At 42.5% G+C, this 19,104-nt stretch overlaps 1 protein-coding gene across 5 annotated transcripts in view; it reads left to right on the top strand.

Moving 5' to 3' along the window:
- Positions 1-19,104, top strand: part of SPAG17 (sperm associated antigen 17) — a 300,949-nt gene that overhangs the window by 256,159 nt on the left and 25,686 nt on the right. For all 5 annotated transcript variants that reach the window (XR_003996664.1, XM_030534836.1, XM_030534846.1 and 2 more), the window contains exons 32-37: positions 2,637-2,764; positions 3,906-4,036; positions 6,005-6,132; positions 7,069-7,251; positions 11,824-11,937; positions 15,250-15,295. Coding sequence is in view for 4 of the 5 variants with exons in the window: in XM_030534836.1 (XP_030390696.1) it covers positions 2,637-2,764; positions 3,906-4,036; positions 6,005-6,132; positions 7,069-7,251; positions 11,824-11,937; positions 15,250-15,295 (730 nt within the window). In the remaining variant the exon portion in view is untranslated. The remainder of the gene's footprint in view (positions 1-2,636; positions 2,765-3,905; positions 4,037-6,004; positions 6,133-7,068; positions 7,252-11,823; positions 11,938-15,249; positions 15,296-19,104) is intronic.

The raw sequence follows: 19,104 nt of genomic DNA, 5'->3' as shown, positions 1-19,104 counted from the left end.
CAGGTCTGCCTTTCCAGTCAACACTCTGCCCAAAAAGCCCTTGACTTTCTCTCAGGACCATACTAGTAGTACTTTTCTTTCTGTGGGTATGGCTACACTTGACATTTCAAAGCGCTGCCGCGGCAGCGCTGTGGGAGCGCTGCCGCGGCAGCGCTTTGAAGTGTGAGTGTGGTCGGAGCGCCAGCGCTGGGAGAGAGCTCTCCCAGCACTGCACATAAACCACATCCTCTACAGGTGTAGCTTGCAGCGCTGGGAGCCGCGCTCCCAGTGCTGTGGCACTGATTACACTGAGGCTTTACAGTGCTGTATCTTGCAGCGCTCAGGGGGGTGTTTTTTCACGCCCCTGAGCGCGAAAGTTGCAGCGCTGTAAAGTGCCGGTGTAGCCAAGGCCTAAGTCTTGCTTTCAGAGTGCTTGCTCTTGGCTTTCTTGGTGTTCTCTCTCTGTCTTCTTTTTCCTCACATACAGACGGCTGCAACCAAATGAATCCCCAACCCCTGCATTTGCATTCAGTCTAGTCTTCGGGCAGTGGCTGAAGCCACTTTGTTTAGTAATAGCCATTGTTTGAGCTATTACTAAACAAAGGGACATTTAATTTTTCTCTCATTTAGACTGAATGGCAAGTGGCTAGTACACCCATCAGCTTCACCAAATCTGAGGCTGCTTGTAGATCAAAGACCCACCTGCTGGTAGTTACCCAACCTCCATCAAGATACTTAGTTAGGACCTAAATAGAAGTGGCCTGATTTTCAGTGCTGCTAAGCACCCCACAGCTGCCACTACCTTCAGTGGCTCAACACCTATGAATATCAAACCATATAAATGTTGATATCTTAAGATGGATACAGAAGCTTAACTTTATGTACCCAGCTTTGAAAACGTTGGACAGTATTTCTTACTTAACTATCTCACATTCACATGTATATTTTAATTATTTAATAATTTAATTAGAAATCTTAATAACTATTATCACGGGGTTATCAGGAACTACATTTTGGAAAGGAGATGTCTACATGATGCTCACTATATATTTTCATGAAAATGCAAATAATACTCCACTGTGCATGCGCAGAATTTATGTACCCTGCAGATTTTTTTGCTTCCCTGCAGAAAAATGACTTTCTGACAGGCAAGCAAAGGGAAGTCGCAAGAGTGGTCATGCAACTCTCCTCAGCAGTATGTTCTGGGTGCGCAGGGCAGCCAGCAGAGAGGTAAATCACTGTGGGGGCAGGGGATGGGACTAGGGAAGACCTGCATGATGGCTCCTACCCTGTGCCGCGCTCAGTTGCTAGTCCCAGCTGGGCTGGGGAGGATGATACTTCCTCTGCCCCTACATGGCAGCAGGAACCGGGTCAGCCCCATCCCCAGATTTCTCCCACAACTACAGGAAGCTCTGCAATTCCTCGCCCTCAGCCCCACCCCACCCCACACACACACTTCCTGCACCCATTACTCCTCAGCTGCAGGAGAGAGGGATCCCTGTTCAGGGAGCTGCTCCCCTGTCCACCCAACCTGCATGCATCCAGACACCCTCATACCTAGACCCTCCCCACCCCTGCACTCAGAACTCCCCCAATGAGCCCCACTCCCCCTGCACCTGGTCCACCCCGATGAGCCATGCACACCCAGATCCCCATTTCACCAAACCCCAACCAGCTGCACCTGGATCCTCATGCCACTAAGCCCCACTCCCTTAGCATCTGGACCCACCACAGGGCGCCACACACCCAGACCCCCTTTGCCGAGCTTTATCCCTCACATTCGCAAACCTCTCCACTGAGCCTCAACCACCTTCACCTGGACCCCCCTGTAGAGTCCCATTACTGTAGCACCAAAAAAACCCCAACAAACCCCTGTGCATCCAGATCCAACCCATACCTGGATCCCCCCCCCATGCCAAGCCCCTCCACACTTGGACCCTGCCTTACTGAGCCTGCCTGCCCACACTTGGTGCACCTGGCACGGAGGGGCAGAGCCCTGCGGTGTTTCTGGTACAGGCCTAGTCCTTGTGCTGTGCCAAGGTTGGGTACAGCCTCATCACTGAGTCCGTGTTCCATGGGGGAGCTGCACAGTGGTCTCCCATGTCTGTGCAGTCAGTGGCCTGTGCTCCCCAAAGCCATGCTGGAGCCTCCACATTTATCTGACAAAGAAAATTTGAAGGATTTTAAAATATTGTGTGAATCATTTTATTTTTTGGAGCAAAACCCTCAGGAGTAAAATAAATAATAGCATGAGTGTATCAGTACTTGTGTAAGTATGCAGTTATCTGGTTTGACCCGCAAATGTATTCTTTGTATGCAGGTACGCATTTGTGTGTGCAACTGCATATTGTAAAGATGGAACTTAAACACTTTTCTTTGAAAATGTGGCCACAAATGTCTACTTTAAAACCCCTGAGTATTACTTATGCATTGGCACTTAGGATTAGGATTCTTGGCATGGCATACTTAGCCAAAAACATTTATTTTGTCCAACTCTGCCACTCCTACTCCTATTACCCTGGACATTTAGCTGCCCAGCACAAAACAATGACTTGGCTGTAACTATAATTGTGCTAGCTCACATCTGGACTTAATAGCAAATTCCTGTTTTTAAAAGATTTCATAGCCCAAATGATTTTCTGTGTTTCCCATCATAGGTCATGGCTGATGGCAGCACATCTGTGTTCATTCCCAGCATTGATTCTGATGGTGAGGAGGATGGATACTTAGTACCAATACCAAAAGATGTTCATATTCCTGTCACATATGGTGAACATGCTCCCAGGTAAACCGAACATACCACACAGGGATTGGTTCTTGGACCTATGCTATTTAACATCTTTATCCCTGATCTGGAAGAAAAATAAAATCATCACTGATAAAGGTTGCAGCTGACACAAAAATTGGGGGAGTGATAAATAATGAAGAGGACAGGTCACTGATTCAGAATGATTTAGATGGTTTGGTAAACTGGGCACAAGCAAACAATATGTGTTTTAATACATATATGTAAATGAGTGCATCTAGGAACAAAAGAACATAGGGCATATTTACAGGATGGGGGACTCTATCCTGGGAAGCAGTGACTCTGAAAAAGATTTGGGACAGATGATAACCAGCTAAAGATGAGATCCCAGTGTGATGCTGTGGCCAAAGAGCTAATGCAATCCTGTGATGCATAAATAGGGGAATCTCGAGTAGGAGGAGAGAGGTTATTTTACCTCTGTATTTGACACTGGTGCAACCCCTGCTGAGCTATGTATCCAGTTCTATTGTCTTCAATTCAAGAAGGATGTTGATAAATTGGAGAGGGTTCAGAGAAGACCAATGAGAATGATCAAAGGATTAGATTACATACCTTATAGTGATAGACTGAAGGAGCTCAATCTATTAAAAAAGGGAAGGTTAAGGGGTGACTTAATTACAGTCAGTAAGTCTGTACATGGGGAACAAATATTTAATAATGGGCTCTTCAGTCTAGCAGAGAAAAGTATATCCAAAGGCTAGAAGTTGATTCTAAACAAATTCTAAAACTAGAAAATAAGGATTACATTTTTAATGGTGAGTTATTAATCAGCGGAAAAATTTACCAAGGATCATAGTGGATTCTCCATCACTGACAACTGTTAAATCAAGATTGAATGTTGTTCTAAATCAGATGGTCTAGGAATTATCTTGGGGACATTTAATGGACTGTACTGCACTGGAGGTCAGACTAGATGATCATAATGGTCCCTTTTGGCCTTAGGCTCTATGAATCTGTAGGCTCACATCTTCTTTATTCAGTAGTCTTTGTTTAGTTATTTGATGCCACCATCTTGAACTTCCACTTCCTCATTATGCCATCACAATGTTCTTTTCTAGAAAAAGGTGTGTGATTCTAATGTAATCTGGAACTAATCAGATTTGTCCGGGTGACTGTTTAGGTTCTTCATTGTCTATGCTGATGGTTCAGGGACTGAACTCCTTCGGAACAGTGACATAGAAGAATACCTTGCTTTGGCGTATGGTGATCCAGCTACTGCAGTCTTGCAAGAGCCAGTACAAGAATGTCCAGGTAGAGATATTTCATTTCCTTTTTGCCGACCCAGTTTAGAAATAATTAAAATAGTTGGAGCAGGACACTCAAAACTTTTATTTAGCTGCTCATACTCCATATTTGCCACCCACTAGTTCCATAGTGGTGACTACATCCTATTTCTGCCCCAATGATAGCAGTGTACATGGGCTTCTACTCCACAGGACATGAAAGTGACAGGAAGTGTGGAAGAAAGAACTTATGGAAAGACTGTGGGATGTAGTCAATCAACTAAAGGACTGTTTGATTAAGGGGGAAGTTCACACACATTTGGTACACTTTTATTCTTTTATATACACGAAAATGGAAACAACTACTAAATACATAGATACTGTGAATTTACTGTGGGGCGGAGGAAATCACCAAATGTCTCTTGTGTTAGTTTAACCATCTATGTGTGAAGTAAAATGATCACTACGAATGGTGGCTCTTTGCTATTTGGAAAGCCCCCTCTATGCATTTGGTGTTAAGGACATTGAAAAATAAAACTGAGACAGGGATTATTAATAGCATGTGGGGCCTTCTACCTGTAGGTCCATGGTAGTAACTGAAAGTGGTTACTCTCTGAAGGCTTGGAGTGGCTTGTGTGAGATGAATTACCAGGACTCAGTGAACGAGCTATGGGAAATGTCTGAAGGGGACAGATCTTCACTAAAGAAATAAATTGTAAACAAGCCATATAGAGAAGCATATATAGTATCCCCTTTATGTGGAGAATACAATAACAAAATGGCTGCTTTAAGTAGTACAATAACAGTACAGTTCTCCCAACAGCTGATCTCAGGAGGAATTGAGAAGAGCCATCCCACTGTACGCCCTGTCAGGTTTTACACTATTTGAAGTGTTGCTTCCACCAAAAATAAATGGCTTCCCAGCAGATAAATTGAATAACATCAGTAAAACTGCCACTGGCACTGGAAAGAGGAAAAGGGAAAGAGAAAGGGGAACACATTAAGAGAACCAGGAGGGCAGAAAAAGGAAGTTCAGGAGAGGAAACAGGATATGTTCCATGAAACTGCCGGATGAGGAAGCAGGCCTGCTAATCACCCTCAGCACTCTATCTGAGAGTAGCAAACCATTGGGCTTCCCCCTAAAAAGATGGCTACAGTTAGGTATGTGGTGGACTTTATAGGTTCAGATAAGAATCCAGATTTTAGGATGCTTCTTCAGACTTCAAACTTTTAGGACCTTCCCACCACTAACTTGGCTATTTTTGCTATATTGAATATTCTGCTCTTATATGCTTATGGAACAGTGTATCATTGTGACAAAACAACTCACAGTGATGTAAATTTTTTATGTAGTTTATGAGGCAGAATATAGGGCTAAGTGGATTTTTGGTCTGGTAGGAGAGGAAAACTTTAAGAACAATCTGAATACTGCATCACTCTTGAAGACTTGATAATTAAGACACGTGTAGGTGTCTTTAAAAAAAAAAAGCTGGAGTTCATCAGAGAGTAATAAATACAAGTAATTAATTACCTGTGGTCTGAAAGTGAAATGTAAAATAGGATAAAATGCAGCTCACAACAATGCTTACATTGAATATGGAAGTTTAGCCTAAGTAAGAGTTCCATATGCAGCTCTAGATGGTGCAATGCTGTAGTTTTTTCATGGTCTGCAGTTCCTTACTCAGGATGAGGTCATGCACTCCATAATATGCAAATTAGATGTATCCCTGACACTCCTGGCAAGTTGCAAATGCAGTCTGTGGTTTGGCAAAATTTGGGTGATCCTAATCCAATATTTACCTATCTTGCAGTCACATTGTGATCCAGTATTGTCTCTAACCATCAGTATCACATTCTTGCATTCATTTTCACAGCCCAGTAATAATATGCTTTACATTTACTTATGTTCTTTCATCTGAAGATTTCAAAACCCTTCATCAAATTCTCTATCCAATTTGGATGCAAAATTACTTTTATTGAAATGTTTTTGACCCAGGTGTTCTAAGTATTACTGTTCTCCGTCCATTGACTGAAACGTCTCCCTGGGTAATGAAGAGAGAATCATCCAATATTGTTCCTCCGAGCCTCCAGTCCAGGAACTGGGATACATTTCCTCCATTTGAGGTATAAATCTTTCAAAACTCTTTTTTCTCCCTGTTTTGCTATTAGGCATTGACATTACTCTATTATTAACTATTATATTTATTATTTGCACATAGCACTTGTAGTTTGGATTCATAGGTTATAAAGCCATAAGAAACCATTGTGATCATGTGGTCTAACCTCTACATAACACAGGACATCACTCTATCAATTTCTATTTGAGAATTTTCAAGCACTTTATGTACTTAAATTAATTAAACCTCACAACATCTGTGTGAGGTAGGTAAATATTATTATTCCCAATTTATAGATGGAAATCTGAAGCACAAAGATGTTCGTTGAGTTGACTAAGGTCACACATTGAGTCTAGCCCAGAGCCAGAAACAGAACTCTAATCTCATCAGTCCCATGTTTTAGCCACAAAACCATACCGTCTCTTTAAAACAATCCAGAGGGTATCCTCATCAGAAAATACTGATTAGATTAAATTAGGATAGGTTCAATTAGTTGGGATGTGTTAATGTAATAAGCATGCGACCTACAGGAATTCACTGTCCACTGACTTCACTGGTTACATTTATAATTAGATTAGGGTAAATCAGATTTGGATCCAAACTTTGCACATACTCCCACCTTTGTAAAGTAAAACTCTGAAATCCAAACACCACTGACCTTGAGGGATCCAAACTTCATGGTTTGGGACACATTTCTGCATAACAACTTGAGAGGATGTCATGTGAACTTGGTCATAACTATAGATCCTGAGCTAAGGAACACCCTAGCCGGAAATTCAGCCACTGAGTTTATCTAGCCTAAGTTGCAATTCTTGCTTTGTGAGCAGGGAGCATTTTCTTGTAAGTATCTCTACAACCTTGCTTTCTGACTTGTTGAGAACCTTCCATGTCACTATAATAAATAATTACATGCTCTGTTTGCTTGTTGTTGATTTGTGTTCAGAGGAAGATTCCAGGTCCACCATTTGGCACACATATTTGGAAAGGTCTGTGCATAGGATCCAAAGAGCTGACTGGCTCTCCAGCGCCTGTACTAAAATGCCCTAATGTGCTACAAATCCGTCAGCTTATCCAGTATGAGCCAGTCAGTGATGAGCTGAGACAGAAGCTGCAGCTGTCCCTCAAGGTAATGCAGTCACTGTAACTTCATTCTCTCAGTAAACAGGAATTTCCTGACAAATGAAGTAGAGTATATTTCTCACACACCCCTGAGATAAGAGCTGCCAGTTACTTGGAATCTAAAAATCCTTGTACAAATATATAAATGTACCTAAATATTTATTATATGTATATAAATATTTTAATATATGCTACATTTATATAAATATAAAAGATACAAATGTTATATATATGTTACATAAAATATGTAAACCCCAGATAGGGTAGGATGCTGACCTTGCCTAGTTTATTTCACAATAAAACTAAAGTGCCTTGTTTTCACTATTTCTTTCACTCCATATAGCTCACTCACAGTAGTTATTCCAATTGTAAAACCCTTTTTTTTAGCAGTGAAGACAAACCTGTGTCAGGGCTGAGCCACATTGACACAAGGTGTGTTGTGGGAGAAGTTTTACTGCGAGTGCCGTATTTTTTCTGGGGATAAACAGTCTCTATGGCTGTCATTCAGACAACACTTTCTACTAGGAAAAATCACTTAAAGGAAACCACATAAAGTTCATTTTTAAAAAATCTTTCCTCTATTATTAATAACGTGTATTGCCATTGACCCAATGCTGAAAATCAAATAATTGTTTAGACTATTTCATAACTTTTCACATTTCACTCAGCAGCAGAACTAAACTGGCCTGTTTCACTTTCATTCATTTTCTAGGTGCACAAATTGTTGTCATTTTTATTCACAATATCAGAGAAGACTGTGTGAATGCCAAAACAAACATTTTAATTGGAATATTTTAAAATTCTCTACATACTGGGTTTTTTTCATTCTTTAATTTGTTTTCCACTTACAAAATTTAAATTTTGGACCAAGGATATGTCCACAGTGCAGCACCTTTAACCAGGGCCGGCTCCAGGTTTTTTGCCACCCCAAGCAAAAAAAAAATAAAAATAAAAAATAAATTAAAAAAGGGGTGCCAGAGTGCTGCTACCAAAGCAAACAAACAAACAAAAAAGCCGGAGTGTCACCCCTTGAAAAGTGCCGCCCCAAACACATGCTTGGAACGCTAGTGCCCAGAGCCGGCCCTACCTTAAACAAATAAAACAAAATCCTATACCCAGGGCCTCTTCTCACCCCAAATGTATGGGCTGAACTCCCCATCTCTATTAATGAGACTCTTGCATGTCTCTTGGTGTGAAAATAGACCTCAAAGAATAGGTTAAATAATCTTAGAGAAGTTTACATTTCATGTGATCAATTTTTATTTCAGATATTAATTAAAGGTGTCTTATGTCATAGATCTGGTGGAGCTCTTCCCTGGATACTCACCAGACTGCTTTGAGAGGATCAAAAACACTGAATCCCATGTGGCCTCAGCTTCCAAGGGCTGAGCACAGTTTAGTCAGTTTATCCCTGACTTTGAGACTCTTCAGGTGCAGACTTCATGTCTGATGCCTCTTGGCAGTGCGGGCCCGATAGTCCAATTACCTAGGCCCTGAAACTAATGCCATTTCCCCCAAGCCTCTGCAGCACCACGTTCTGCAGAAGTGTTTCAACCTGAATAAGCAACCATTTAAGGTTTAATGCTTGTTGTCCCTGGTCTGGCGCAGACGTCAGCAAACGGTGGATTCCACCTCCATACAGAGGTGTTCCATGATTAAACAATTTCATAATAACAGCTTCACAACATCAGCCAGAAATTATTAGTTATGGATAGACCAGTTCCTCAAATCATCACAACTCATTACACTATGAACTGAGCTAATATAGAATAGGTGCCCTTAATCTCATCAGATAATCAAAGTTGTCTGAAGTGCAGACCATGGGTCAAAAGTGACCCATGGAGTTCTGAAATGCAACCTATTGGTCAGTCCATTTATAGACTGACCTGAAAGATGGCTAGATCGTCAGGCTCAACGGGTAGTGATCAATGGCTCCCTGTCTAGTTGGCAGCCAGTTTCAAGCAGAGTGCCCCAAAGGTCGATCCTAGGGCTGGTTTTGTTCAATATCTTCATTCATGATCTGGAGGATGGCGTGGACTGCACTCTCAGCAAGTTTGCAGATGACACTAAACTGGGAGGAGTGGTAGATATGCTGGAGGGTAGGGATAGGATACAGAGGGACCTAGACAAATTAGACGATAGGGCCAAAAGAAACCTGATAAGGTTCAACAAGGAGAAGTACAGAGTCTTGCACTTAGGACGGAAGAATCCTTTTCACTGTTACAAACTAGGGACCGAATGGCTAGGAAGCAGTTCTGCAGAAAAGGACCTAGGGGTTACAGTGGATGAGAAGCTGGATATGAGTCAACAGTGTGCCCTTGTTGCCAAGAAGGCTAATGGCATTTTGGGCTGTATAAGTAGGGGCATTGCCAGCAGATCAAGGGACATGATCATTCCCCTTTATTCGACATTGGTGAGGCCTCATCTGGAGTACTGTGTCCAGTTTTTGGCCCTACACCACAAGAAGGATGTGGAAAAATTGTAAAGAGTCCAACAGAGGGCAACAAAAATGGTTAGGGGGCTGGAGCACATGACTTATGGGGAGAGGCTGAGGGAACTGGGATTGTTTAGTCTGCAGAAGAGAAGAATGAGGGGGGATTTGATAGCTGCTTTCAACTACCTGAAAGGGGGTTCCAAAGAGGATGGATCTAGACTGTTCTCAGTGGAACCTGATGACAGAAAAGGAATAATGGTCTCAAGTTGCAGTAGGGGAGGTTTAGGTTGGATATTAGGAAAAACTTTTTCACTAGGAGGGTGGTGAAGCAGTGGAATGGGTTATCTAGGGGGGTGATGGAATCTTCTTCCTTAGAGATTTTTAAGGTCAGGCTTGACAAAGCCCTGGCTGGGATGATTTAGTTGGGAATTGGTCCTGCTTTGAGCAGGGGGTTGGACTAGATGACCTCCTGAGGTCCCTTCCAACCCTGATATTCTATGATTCTGTGATCCACTCTGCGTCTTTAGTTTCCATGGGTCGTGTCACAGTTAGCGGGGCTAACTGCACCTCTGACACCTTCTAGGTTCTCCAAGTGCAACCCCTCTCCATCTCAGGTCTCAAGTCATAACCTGTCTCTCAGGATGGAATCACGTGATTCTCCCACTCTCAGACTAGGCTCTGGGTTGCAGTCCCCTGTGTATCAATCCTGATTTACCTCAGCAGGTCTGATTTAAGTCCATACCCTCTAAGGCAGAGACAGTGGTAAGCAGTGACCAACCAGCTTCCTTAAAACAAAGTATTTTTTATTTAAAACAAGAGCATTTCAGAGAAAATATAAAACAGACTGTATGCCTATCTAGCTTGTTTCTAAGACTTACGAATCCCTAGTTCTGGGACGTCCCTACTTCTTTAGACTCCTTCCACAGAGGTTTTCACACTCTGTCAACCTGACTCCCTAGAAACTCCCTACTGACAAGTGGCAATGCCACCTCGTCCCCATGAGAAGCACTTTTTGTTCTTTAGCGTTCTTCTGAGAATCAAGTTCCCAGGCTGGCAAAACAAGTTTGCATCTTTCTTGGAGATAGGATACTTGAAGCTAACAGGAAGTACCCTAATGTAGTCACTTGATTTTTATAGTACATTTGAAAAAAGGTCTTGCAATAGAGACACACTGACTGCTTACATCTCTTACATTTTTGACACATCACTCTAGCAGGACTCAGTTTTACTCATTTGCATTACATACATATACTGATTTACATATTGGTCTTTTAGAAGGGGGCAAATTTTTAAACTTCTTATGCCAAATACCCAGGTTAGGCCTCTGCATTTAAAAGATTATAAATTAGATCTGCAAATGGCCCTCAAAATAAGAAGAAACCCCTAGAAAGAAGCGGTGCAATTATGGACATTCCAGAGACCTTTGTAATGATTATATTAACCAGAAATGTAACTTTGTCCATGGAATACCAGTTCTATGGGTATTCCAGGAATAAGTGACTTACAGTGATCAGTAGAGAAAGATGAAGACAGACAGAACTGATACCACTAATAGCCACTAATTCTTTGTGTGACTTCACAGACATGATGACATTTGTGGAGCAGAGCAGAGAACATGATCCTAAGTACAATTGCAAAGACAATATTTCTCCTTAGAAAGTTGCCTCTGTAGATCCCACTGTCAGTCATGAGAAGGTAGATTGAAACTACTTACATTAGAAGAATTCTTCTTTTGTTATAGAATAATTTTTAAGCTAAAGACTTACTTGGTCAGAACCTAGCCAAGAGCTAGAGGAGAGGGCACAAGCTTTCTCTTCTCCTTCTCCATTTCTTTGGAATTCAAAGAACTATGGAAGAATGCCTGTTCATGAATCCTTGCGTGTAGCTTGCCATCTGGATAGGCATGTGAGCCTAGCCCTACCTATGGTCCCTACTTTTCCATCTAACTGAGCTTGTAAGCATAAAGACTCATCTGACAAATAGAGCTCCACCATAGTTTCTTGACCCTGACAATGTGAATCCTCAGAGGCAATATATACCTCACTTACTGGTAAGTAAACTCTCCTTCATATGAATGTCCATTATGTTTACTTCTGTAAAACAAACAGTTGCATCTCCTATATCCTTTATTCACTGCTCCACTAGGAATACATAGATTACATCCTGAAGCAGGAAGATGAGTTGCAAGAGATGACCATTAAAGAACCAAGAACAGAGGAAGAGAAGGGTAATGCTGCTGACCTCCTCAAACTGGTTATGGTGAGAGAACTTCATTTCGAATTGTTTCTTTTCAATACCAATTATTGAAACTCAGGGTCTATTTACACCAGGAACAATATGGCATTGTCACTTCTGACAGTAACCATGCCAGGTGCTTGCCACGCCTCTAAATTACATCATATCCATTCACAAAATAACAAACAAAAACTTAGAATGGAATGTAGCAGAATACCAGCTCTACTATAGTTCAGGCTGAGCAGAGCTTTCTGTTTAAAAGTTGACATTTCTAAGTGCTCTTAAAATCCACGTGCTTACTTAGATTGTCTTGAAATTTTCTGTACTTCATGAGGGTGCTGGTTAGTACTGCTGGTTAGTAGTGTTAGTTGTCCACATCTGATGTCATTTGAGCAAAGGATTCTTGAGCAGAGCAGGGCAAAAATTTTCAGATGAAAAATGTAGGGTTGGTTGAGCTGAAACTATTTGTGAATTTGACATGAATTCACCAAATACTTTTGGCCAAAATACAAACATTTGGGGCTAGATTCACAAAACAGCAGCAATGGCGGCTGCTTATGATGATGGTGCCTGTTATATTTCTGGACCCTGCTCCAATGAATATTTCATTATTTATATTTATAAAGTGGAGCAGTTTCAACAGGAGAGATTGAGAGCGCCGCACCCAATCCTGACCTCTGAGCTGACACTGTCTGTTGTGATGGGATCCAATGACTGACTCCCATATGCTGCTTAGCTCCCTAAGCCTGGGTAGTGACTGGTCACTATCCTTAGTTCTGGGTAACTCAGGTGCACTACCACGTGCAGACTTCTATGACTGACACCAGTCTTAAGCAATGGGACCCGGCAGCTTGGACCCTGGAACCAGTGCCTCAGCCTTCCCAAGCCCCTCCTTGACCCACCCCTCACCCTCATTGGTTAGATACATTTCCTCCAGAGACTATCTGGCTGTGGGGGAGCTCTGGTTTTGTAGTTAACCTTTTAGGGACAGTGTGGCAGTAATGCAAGGAAATGGAGGCTTAGCAAAGGAATTTCATATACACACGTTTTGTTCTTATAAAGCACAAGACAGTGAGAGCTCTGTGGAAAACAACAAACTACTGAACACAATCCCTCCGTGTCCTCACCACCTTGTGAATGCTGGGTTTCGTCTGAGTCCTTGAGGGGAGGCAAAGTCCCCTCCACTCTCTCCTTCAGGGTCTTCTCTTTCTGGCAATGGAATTGTTTCCTTAGCTTAGAAAAAGCATCTGCCTTTCAAAGCAGTTGCTGTCACCTCTGGGTGAGGTGGTCAAGCAGAGAAACTACAGTTCTCCTAGCTGTGTATTTAGACTGGAGGATTCCAGCCCCTTTCTCCCAGACACATGGGTTTGTATGAAGAGTGTTCTTTCTGAGTCAGTGGGTCTGTTACCACTGGGATAAAGCCTTTCAATTTTCATAGCCATTTCATTGCTCTGTCACAGCTTCCAAAACATAGTTTCTGCTTTAGATGCCAGGTTCCTGCTACAGAAATACCCATATGAAAGATTACATTCAAAAAAAGTAGTAGAAATTACAACAGGCAATCACAAAACCAAAATGAAGTTCCTAAGTTGACACAGACATATCCCCAAACTGCCATAGAACATAAGTACAAATAAGTAAAACTCCTCACACAGCCAAATATGTTTCAACTCTCAAACATAGCATATTGTGGTGTTCCAGTCACTTGTCTTCCCCCATTGCCCTGGAGGAGCTTGCATCATATGCAGTCACTGTGGGTACAACTGGTGCAGTTTTTCCAGTGAGGAACATAGAGAACTGGCTGAGGCAGAGGATCTATTCAAGAGTGACCTGCTCCTCCAGATTCTGCTCAGAGCATGCTTATCTCAGAATCCTAGGGGAAAGACAGGGACGTCCTTTACTATAGGGGCAAAGGAGCTAGTTGCCTCTCCCAACCTTGCTTTGCCCCTTCCCCCCAAGACTTTGCAAGATATAATATAATCACATATCCTGTTCTGTATGCTGACACAACTGTGCCACTCCTCCACAATTTTTCTAAAATGATGCCTGTGGGGAAAGGCACAAGAGAGGGAAAGGAACTGTTAGTTCAGATCAAAAATAGGGCTTAAGGCTTCAGATTTTTGCAGCAGCCAATGGGATTTCACTAAATAGAACATCAGCATAAGCGTTGGCCTGCATCACATGAAAGAATACAACTTAGAAATATTCAGTGTAACAAAGAAGTGACATTCCAGATGTGGTAATGATCACCATACTACATCCAAGGACACCAGGACTAGAGATTGTCAAGGAGAGGAGATGCATCTGAAGAAGTGAGGTTTTTTACCCACGAAAGCTTATGCCCAAATAAATCTGTTAGTCTTTAAGGTTCCACCAGACTCCTTGTTGTATTTTAAGGAGAGGGAGAGGTGTGCTTTGGCCACTTAAAGGAGCATAAAGGCAGCACACTGCAATACGCATATGCATGAATACTCAAGCAGAACTGGCCCTCGTATTAGAAACAGTGTTGAAATAAACAATTGGGACTTTCAGTAGAATCCAACATAAGTGGGAAGTCTCACACAAAAAAAAATCCTTATCTGATCCCAGCCTTAACATACCAGTTTGGAGTAATGGGTTGGTTGGGGGTGGAACTTGTGTTGTAATTTAATGCATAAATGGCAGAATATGATTAGAGTCCTATTATACTTTTTTTGCTTTTTAATAATCTACTCTGGAGAACTGTGCTGGAAAATGTGAGGGAGATTCCATGGGAGGTCCCACAGTACGCTGCAAATGAAGGGAGTGCCGCAAACTGGTTTTCAGTATGGATATGCTGTGCCATTGCAAGGTCAAATGGTGCAACCAACACATATATGCACCTCTGCAAAGCCACCCTTACCTAGCGGAAACAGACCATAAGGCAAATGCAGTCCTATCACTTTTAATTCTCTATACACTGCAAACTCATTAATAAATTCTGAAGCAAAGTATTCTGAGGAATTAACCCATCACACATGAGAATCAGATTAAATTCACTCTCCATCAATGACTCTCAGGTTTGTGTACATTTAATCTGCTACTCTCTGGCTCACATTGCCAAGGTCCCTAGAGGTCCCATCTCATTTTTATGTGGCTGTGTCTACTGCATATCCCCCATTCCTTGACCCCCATTGCGCTGTACTTTAGAGGTATTTTGTTTCCTGGCTCACATTTCCAGGCATGCTATGGGGACCCCATTTGTAGCCTCAGATTGACAGAATGCGTGTTTGGGGATAAAAACTCTCTCAAAGGGTAGGTACTGTTGTGCAAGGTTTTGTTTGGTATATATCCATAATTATTCTGTCTTCACTGCAGTCTTTCCCTAACTTGGAGAAATCATCTGAAGATCTCAACACTAGAGGTAGGAACAAATAAAGCTCTGTATTTTAAATGCTCCAATTATTTTTAAACATTGGTGAAGTGATCCTTTTAAGTGCTATGCACATTAGTCTGTCTACTCTGGTTTTTGATCCCTTTTTTACTTCTAAAAAGAACAGGAGTACTTGTGGCACCTTAGAGACTAACAGCTTTATTTGAGCATAAGCTTTCGTGTGCTAAAACCCACTTCATCAGATGCATGCAGTGGAAAATACAGTAGGAAAATATATATACACAGAGGATATGAAAAAAATGGGTGTTGCCATACCAACTGTAACTAGGGTAATTAATTAAGGTGAGCTATTCTCAGCAGAATTAAAAAAAAACTCTTTTAGTGATAATCAGGATGGCCCATTTCCAACCATTGACAAGAAAGTGTGAGTAACAGTAGGAGGGGAAATTAGCATGGGAAAATAGTTTTACTTTGAGTAATGACCCATCCACTCCCAGTCTTTATTCAAGCCTATTTAAACTACACTAGACACCATTAAATTAGACTTGAATAAAGACTGGGAGTCTTTAAGGTGCCACAAGTACTCCTCATTCTTTTTGCTGATACTGACTAACACGGCTGCCACTCTGAAACCTTTTTTACTTCTGTAATTTATAGCCATTTTTGTGAAACATGGGGAGATCTATAATTGGCAACCATTGTGGCAACAAAAGTGGCATTCCTATCTACTGTCACTAATTAGTTTTAGTGATAATCCTCACAGGTCTACAAAAAAATTGAATTTAAACCAAAATGGTCAAGCCAGGATGTCTAAAACTAGGCATTTAAGTCCATACATAATTAAATGGCCTGATTTTCACAGATGATGAGCCTTTACAACTCCCAGTAACTTCAATAATTCAATACCTCTAAAAATCAGGTGACCTATTTAGTTGCCTAAATTCAGGCACCCATATTTATGACCTTTTTTGGCCTACATTTATGGCATCTCGACACATTTGCCAACCATTGACACAACCCTATGTAGTTAATTAGTATTATAAGATTATGAACATTCTAGCCAAGATTTTTAAAGATAGGTGCCTAAATTAGGCTTGTACTTCCATAGTTATGCACCTAAAAAAAAAGGCTGATTTTCAAAGATGCAAGTTCATTAATTTTAGTGCAAATTACTAGGGGTGGGCTCCACAAAGGTACTTAGGCTCCTAATCCCGTTTTTAGGCACCCCTGTGATCCACAAAACTCCCGCTCAGCTGTAGATGCCTGAGTTTCTGCCTTTGAGCATGCACACTGCTGCCTCACTCTAGGCTTCAGGATGCCTAACTCCCACCTGAGCCCAAGAGCAAGAGTCTACACTATGAGATTATTCTGATTTTACAAAAACCGGTTTTTGGAAACAGATTGTATAAAGTCGAGTGCACGCGGCCACACTAAGCACATTAATTTGGCGATGTGCATCCATGTACCGAGGCTAGCATCGAATTCCGGAGCGTTAAACTGTGGGTAGCTATCTCATAGTTCCAGCAGTCTTCCCCGCCCATTGGAATTCTGGGTTGAGATCCCAGTGTCTGATGGGGCAAAAAACATTGTCGCTGGTGGTTCTAGGTACAGCCTCACCCCTCCCTCCGTGAAAGCAAGAGCAGACAACCGTTTTGCACCTTTTTTCCTGGGTGAACTGTGCAGATGCCATACCATGGCAAGCATGGAGCCCACTCAGCTTAAAACAGCAGTCATAAACATTGTAAACACCTCGCACATTATTGTGCAGTTTATGCTGAACCAGGACCTGCAAAACCAGGCGAGGAAGAGGTGGCTACAGCAGCGCGGTGACGAAAGTAATGAGGACATGTACACGGACACAGAATTCTCTCAAACCGCCGGCCCCAGCGCTTTGGAGATCATGCTGTTAATGGGGCAGGTTCTAGCCATGGAATGCCGATTTTGGGCCCAGGAAACAAGCGCAGACTGGTGGGACCGCATAGTGTTGCAGGTGTGGGACGATTCCCAGTGGCTGCGAAACTTTCGCATGCGTAAGGGCACTTTCATGGAACTTTGTGACTTGCTTTCCCTTGCCCTGAAGTGCCAGAATACCAAGATGAGAGCAGCCCTCACAGTTGAGAAGCAAGTGGTGATAGCCCTCTGGAAGCTTGCAACGCCAGACAGCTACCGGTCAGTCGGGAATCAATTTGGAGTGGGCAAATGTACTGTGGGGGCTGCTGCGATGCAAGTAGCCAGAGCAATCACTGAGCTGCAGCTACGAAAGGTAGTGACTCTGGGAAATGTGCAGGTCATAGTGGATGGCTTTGCTGCAATGGGATTCCCTAACTGTGGTGGGGTGATAGATGGAACCCATATCCCTATCTTAGCACCAGAGCAGCCAGTACATAAACAGCAAGGGGTACTTTTCAATGGTGCTGCAAGCACTAGTGGATCACAAGGGACGTTTCACCAACATCAACGTGGGATGGCCGGGAAGGGTTCATGACACTCGCATCTTCAGGAACACTACTCTGTTTAAACGGCTGCAGCAAGGGAATTATTTCCCCGACCAGAAAATAACAGATGGGGATGTTGAAATGCCTGTAGTTATCCTTGCGGATCTAGCCTACCCCTTGATGCCATGGCTCATGAAGCTATACACAGGCAGCCTGGACAGTAGTCAGGAGCTGTTCAACTGCAGGCTGAGCAAGTGCAAAATGGTGGTAGAATGTGCATTTGGTCATTTAAAGGGACGTTGGCGCATGTTACTGACTTGCTCAGACCTCAGCCCAACCAATATTCCCATTGTTATTGCTGCTTGCTGTGTGCTCCACAATCTCTGTGAAAGTAAGGGGGAAACTTTTATGGCAGGGTGGGAGGCTGAGGCAAATTGCCTGGCTGCTGATTACGTGCAACCAGACACCAGGGTGATTAGAAGAGCACACCAGGAAGCGCTGCGCATCAAAGAAGCTTTGGAAACCAGTTTCATGACTGGCCAGGGTACGGTGTGAAAGTTCTGTTTGTTTCTCCTTGATGAAAACCCGCCCCCTTGATTGACTCATTCCCCGTAAGCCACCCACCCTCCCCCTTCGATCACAGCTTGCTTGCAAAGGAAATAAAGTCACTATCATTTAAAAATCATGTATTCTTTATTAATTGATTATGATTATAAAAAGAGGGAGAGAACTGACAAGGTAGCCTGGGTGGGGTTTGGGAGGAGGATAGGAGGGAAGGAAAAGGCCACTTTAAAAGTTCAAAATAATGACAGCCTTTTGCTTGAGCTGTCCACTGGGGTGGAATGGACGGGTGCACAGAGCCTCCCTCCCCACATTCTTACACGTCTGGGAAAGGAGGCTATGGAACATAGTGAGGGGGAAGGGGGGTTATACAGGGGCTGTAGCGGCACTCTGTGATCCTACTGCCACCTGACCTTCCACTCATTCAGATGAGCTCTTTCATTGCGGGTCGATTCCATGATTTCCAAGAACATTTCGTCTTGCATCCTTTTTTTTTGCTACCTTATCTGAGACAGCCTTCGGGACAGAGGAGGGAGGCTTGAAAAATTTGCAGCTGAGGGAGGGAGGGAAAAAAGGGAGAGAAGTATTTAAAAAGATACATTTTACAGAACAATGCTTATACTCTTTCACAGTGAACAACACTATTCACATTACATAGCACATATAATTTCAGTACAAGGTCACATTTTGCATCTTAATATTAAGTGCCTGCGACTTTGGTTTTAGAAATCACAGACACAGATCCAGGCAACAGAATTTGGCTTGCATGCAGCCATGGTAAGCAATTGTCTTTCGGCTTCTGCAACCTTCATAAAATCAGTGCCCTCCTTTCCCACATACCAA

The sequence above is a fragment of the Gopherus evgoodei genome, chromosome 1 (assembly GCF_007399415.2).
Source record: "Gopherus evgoodei ecotype Sinaloan lineage chromosome 1, rGopEvg1_v1.p, whole genome shotgun sequence".
Taxonomy (NCBI): domain Eukaryota; kingdom Metazoa; phylum Chordata; order Testudines; family Testudinidae; genus Gopherus; species Gopherus evgoodei.
This window is presented reverse-complemented; position numbering and strand designations above follow the sequence as displayed.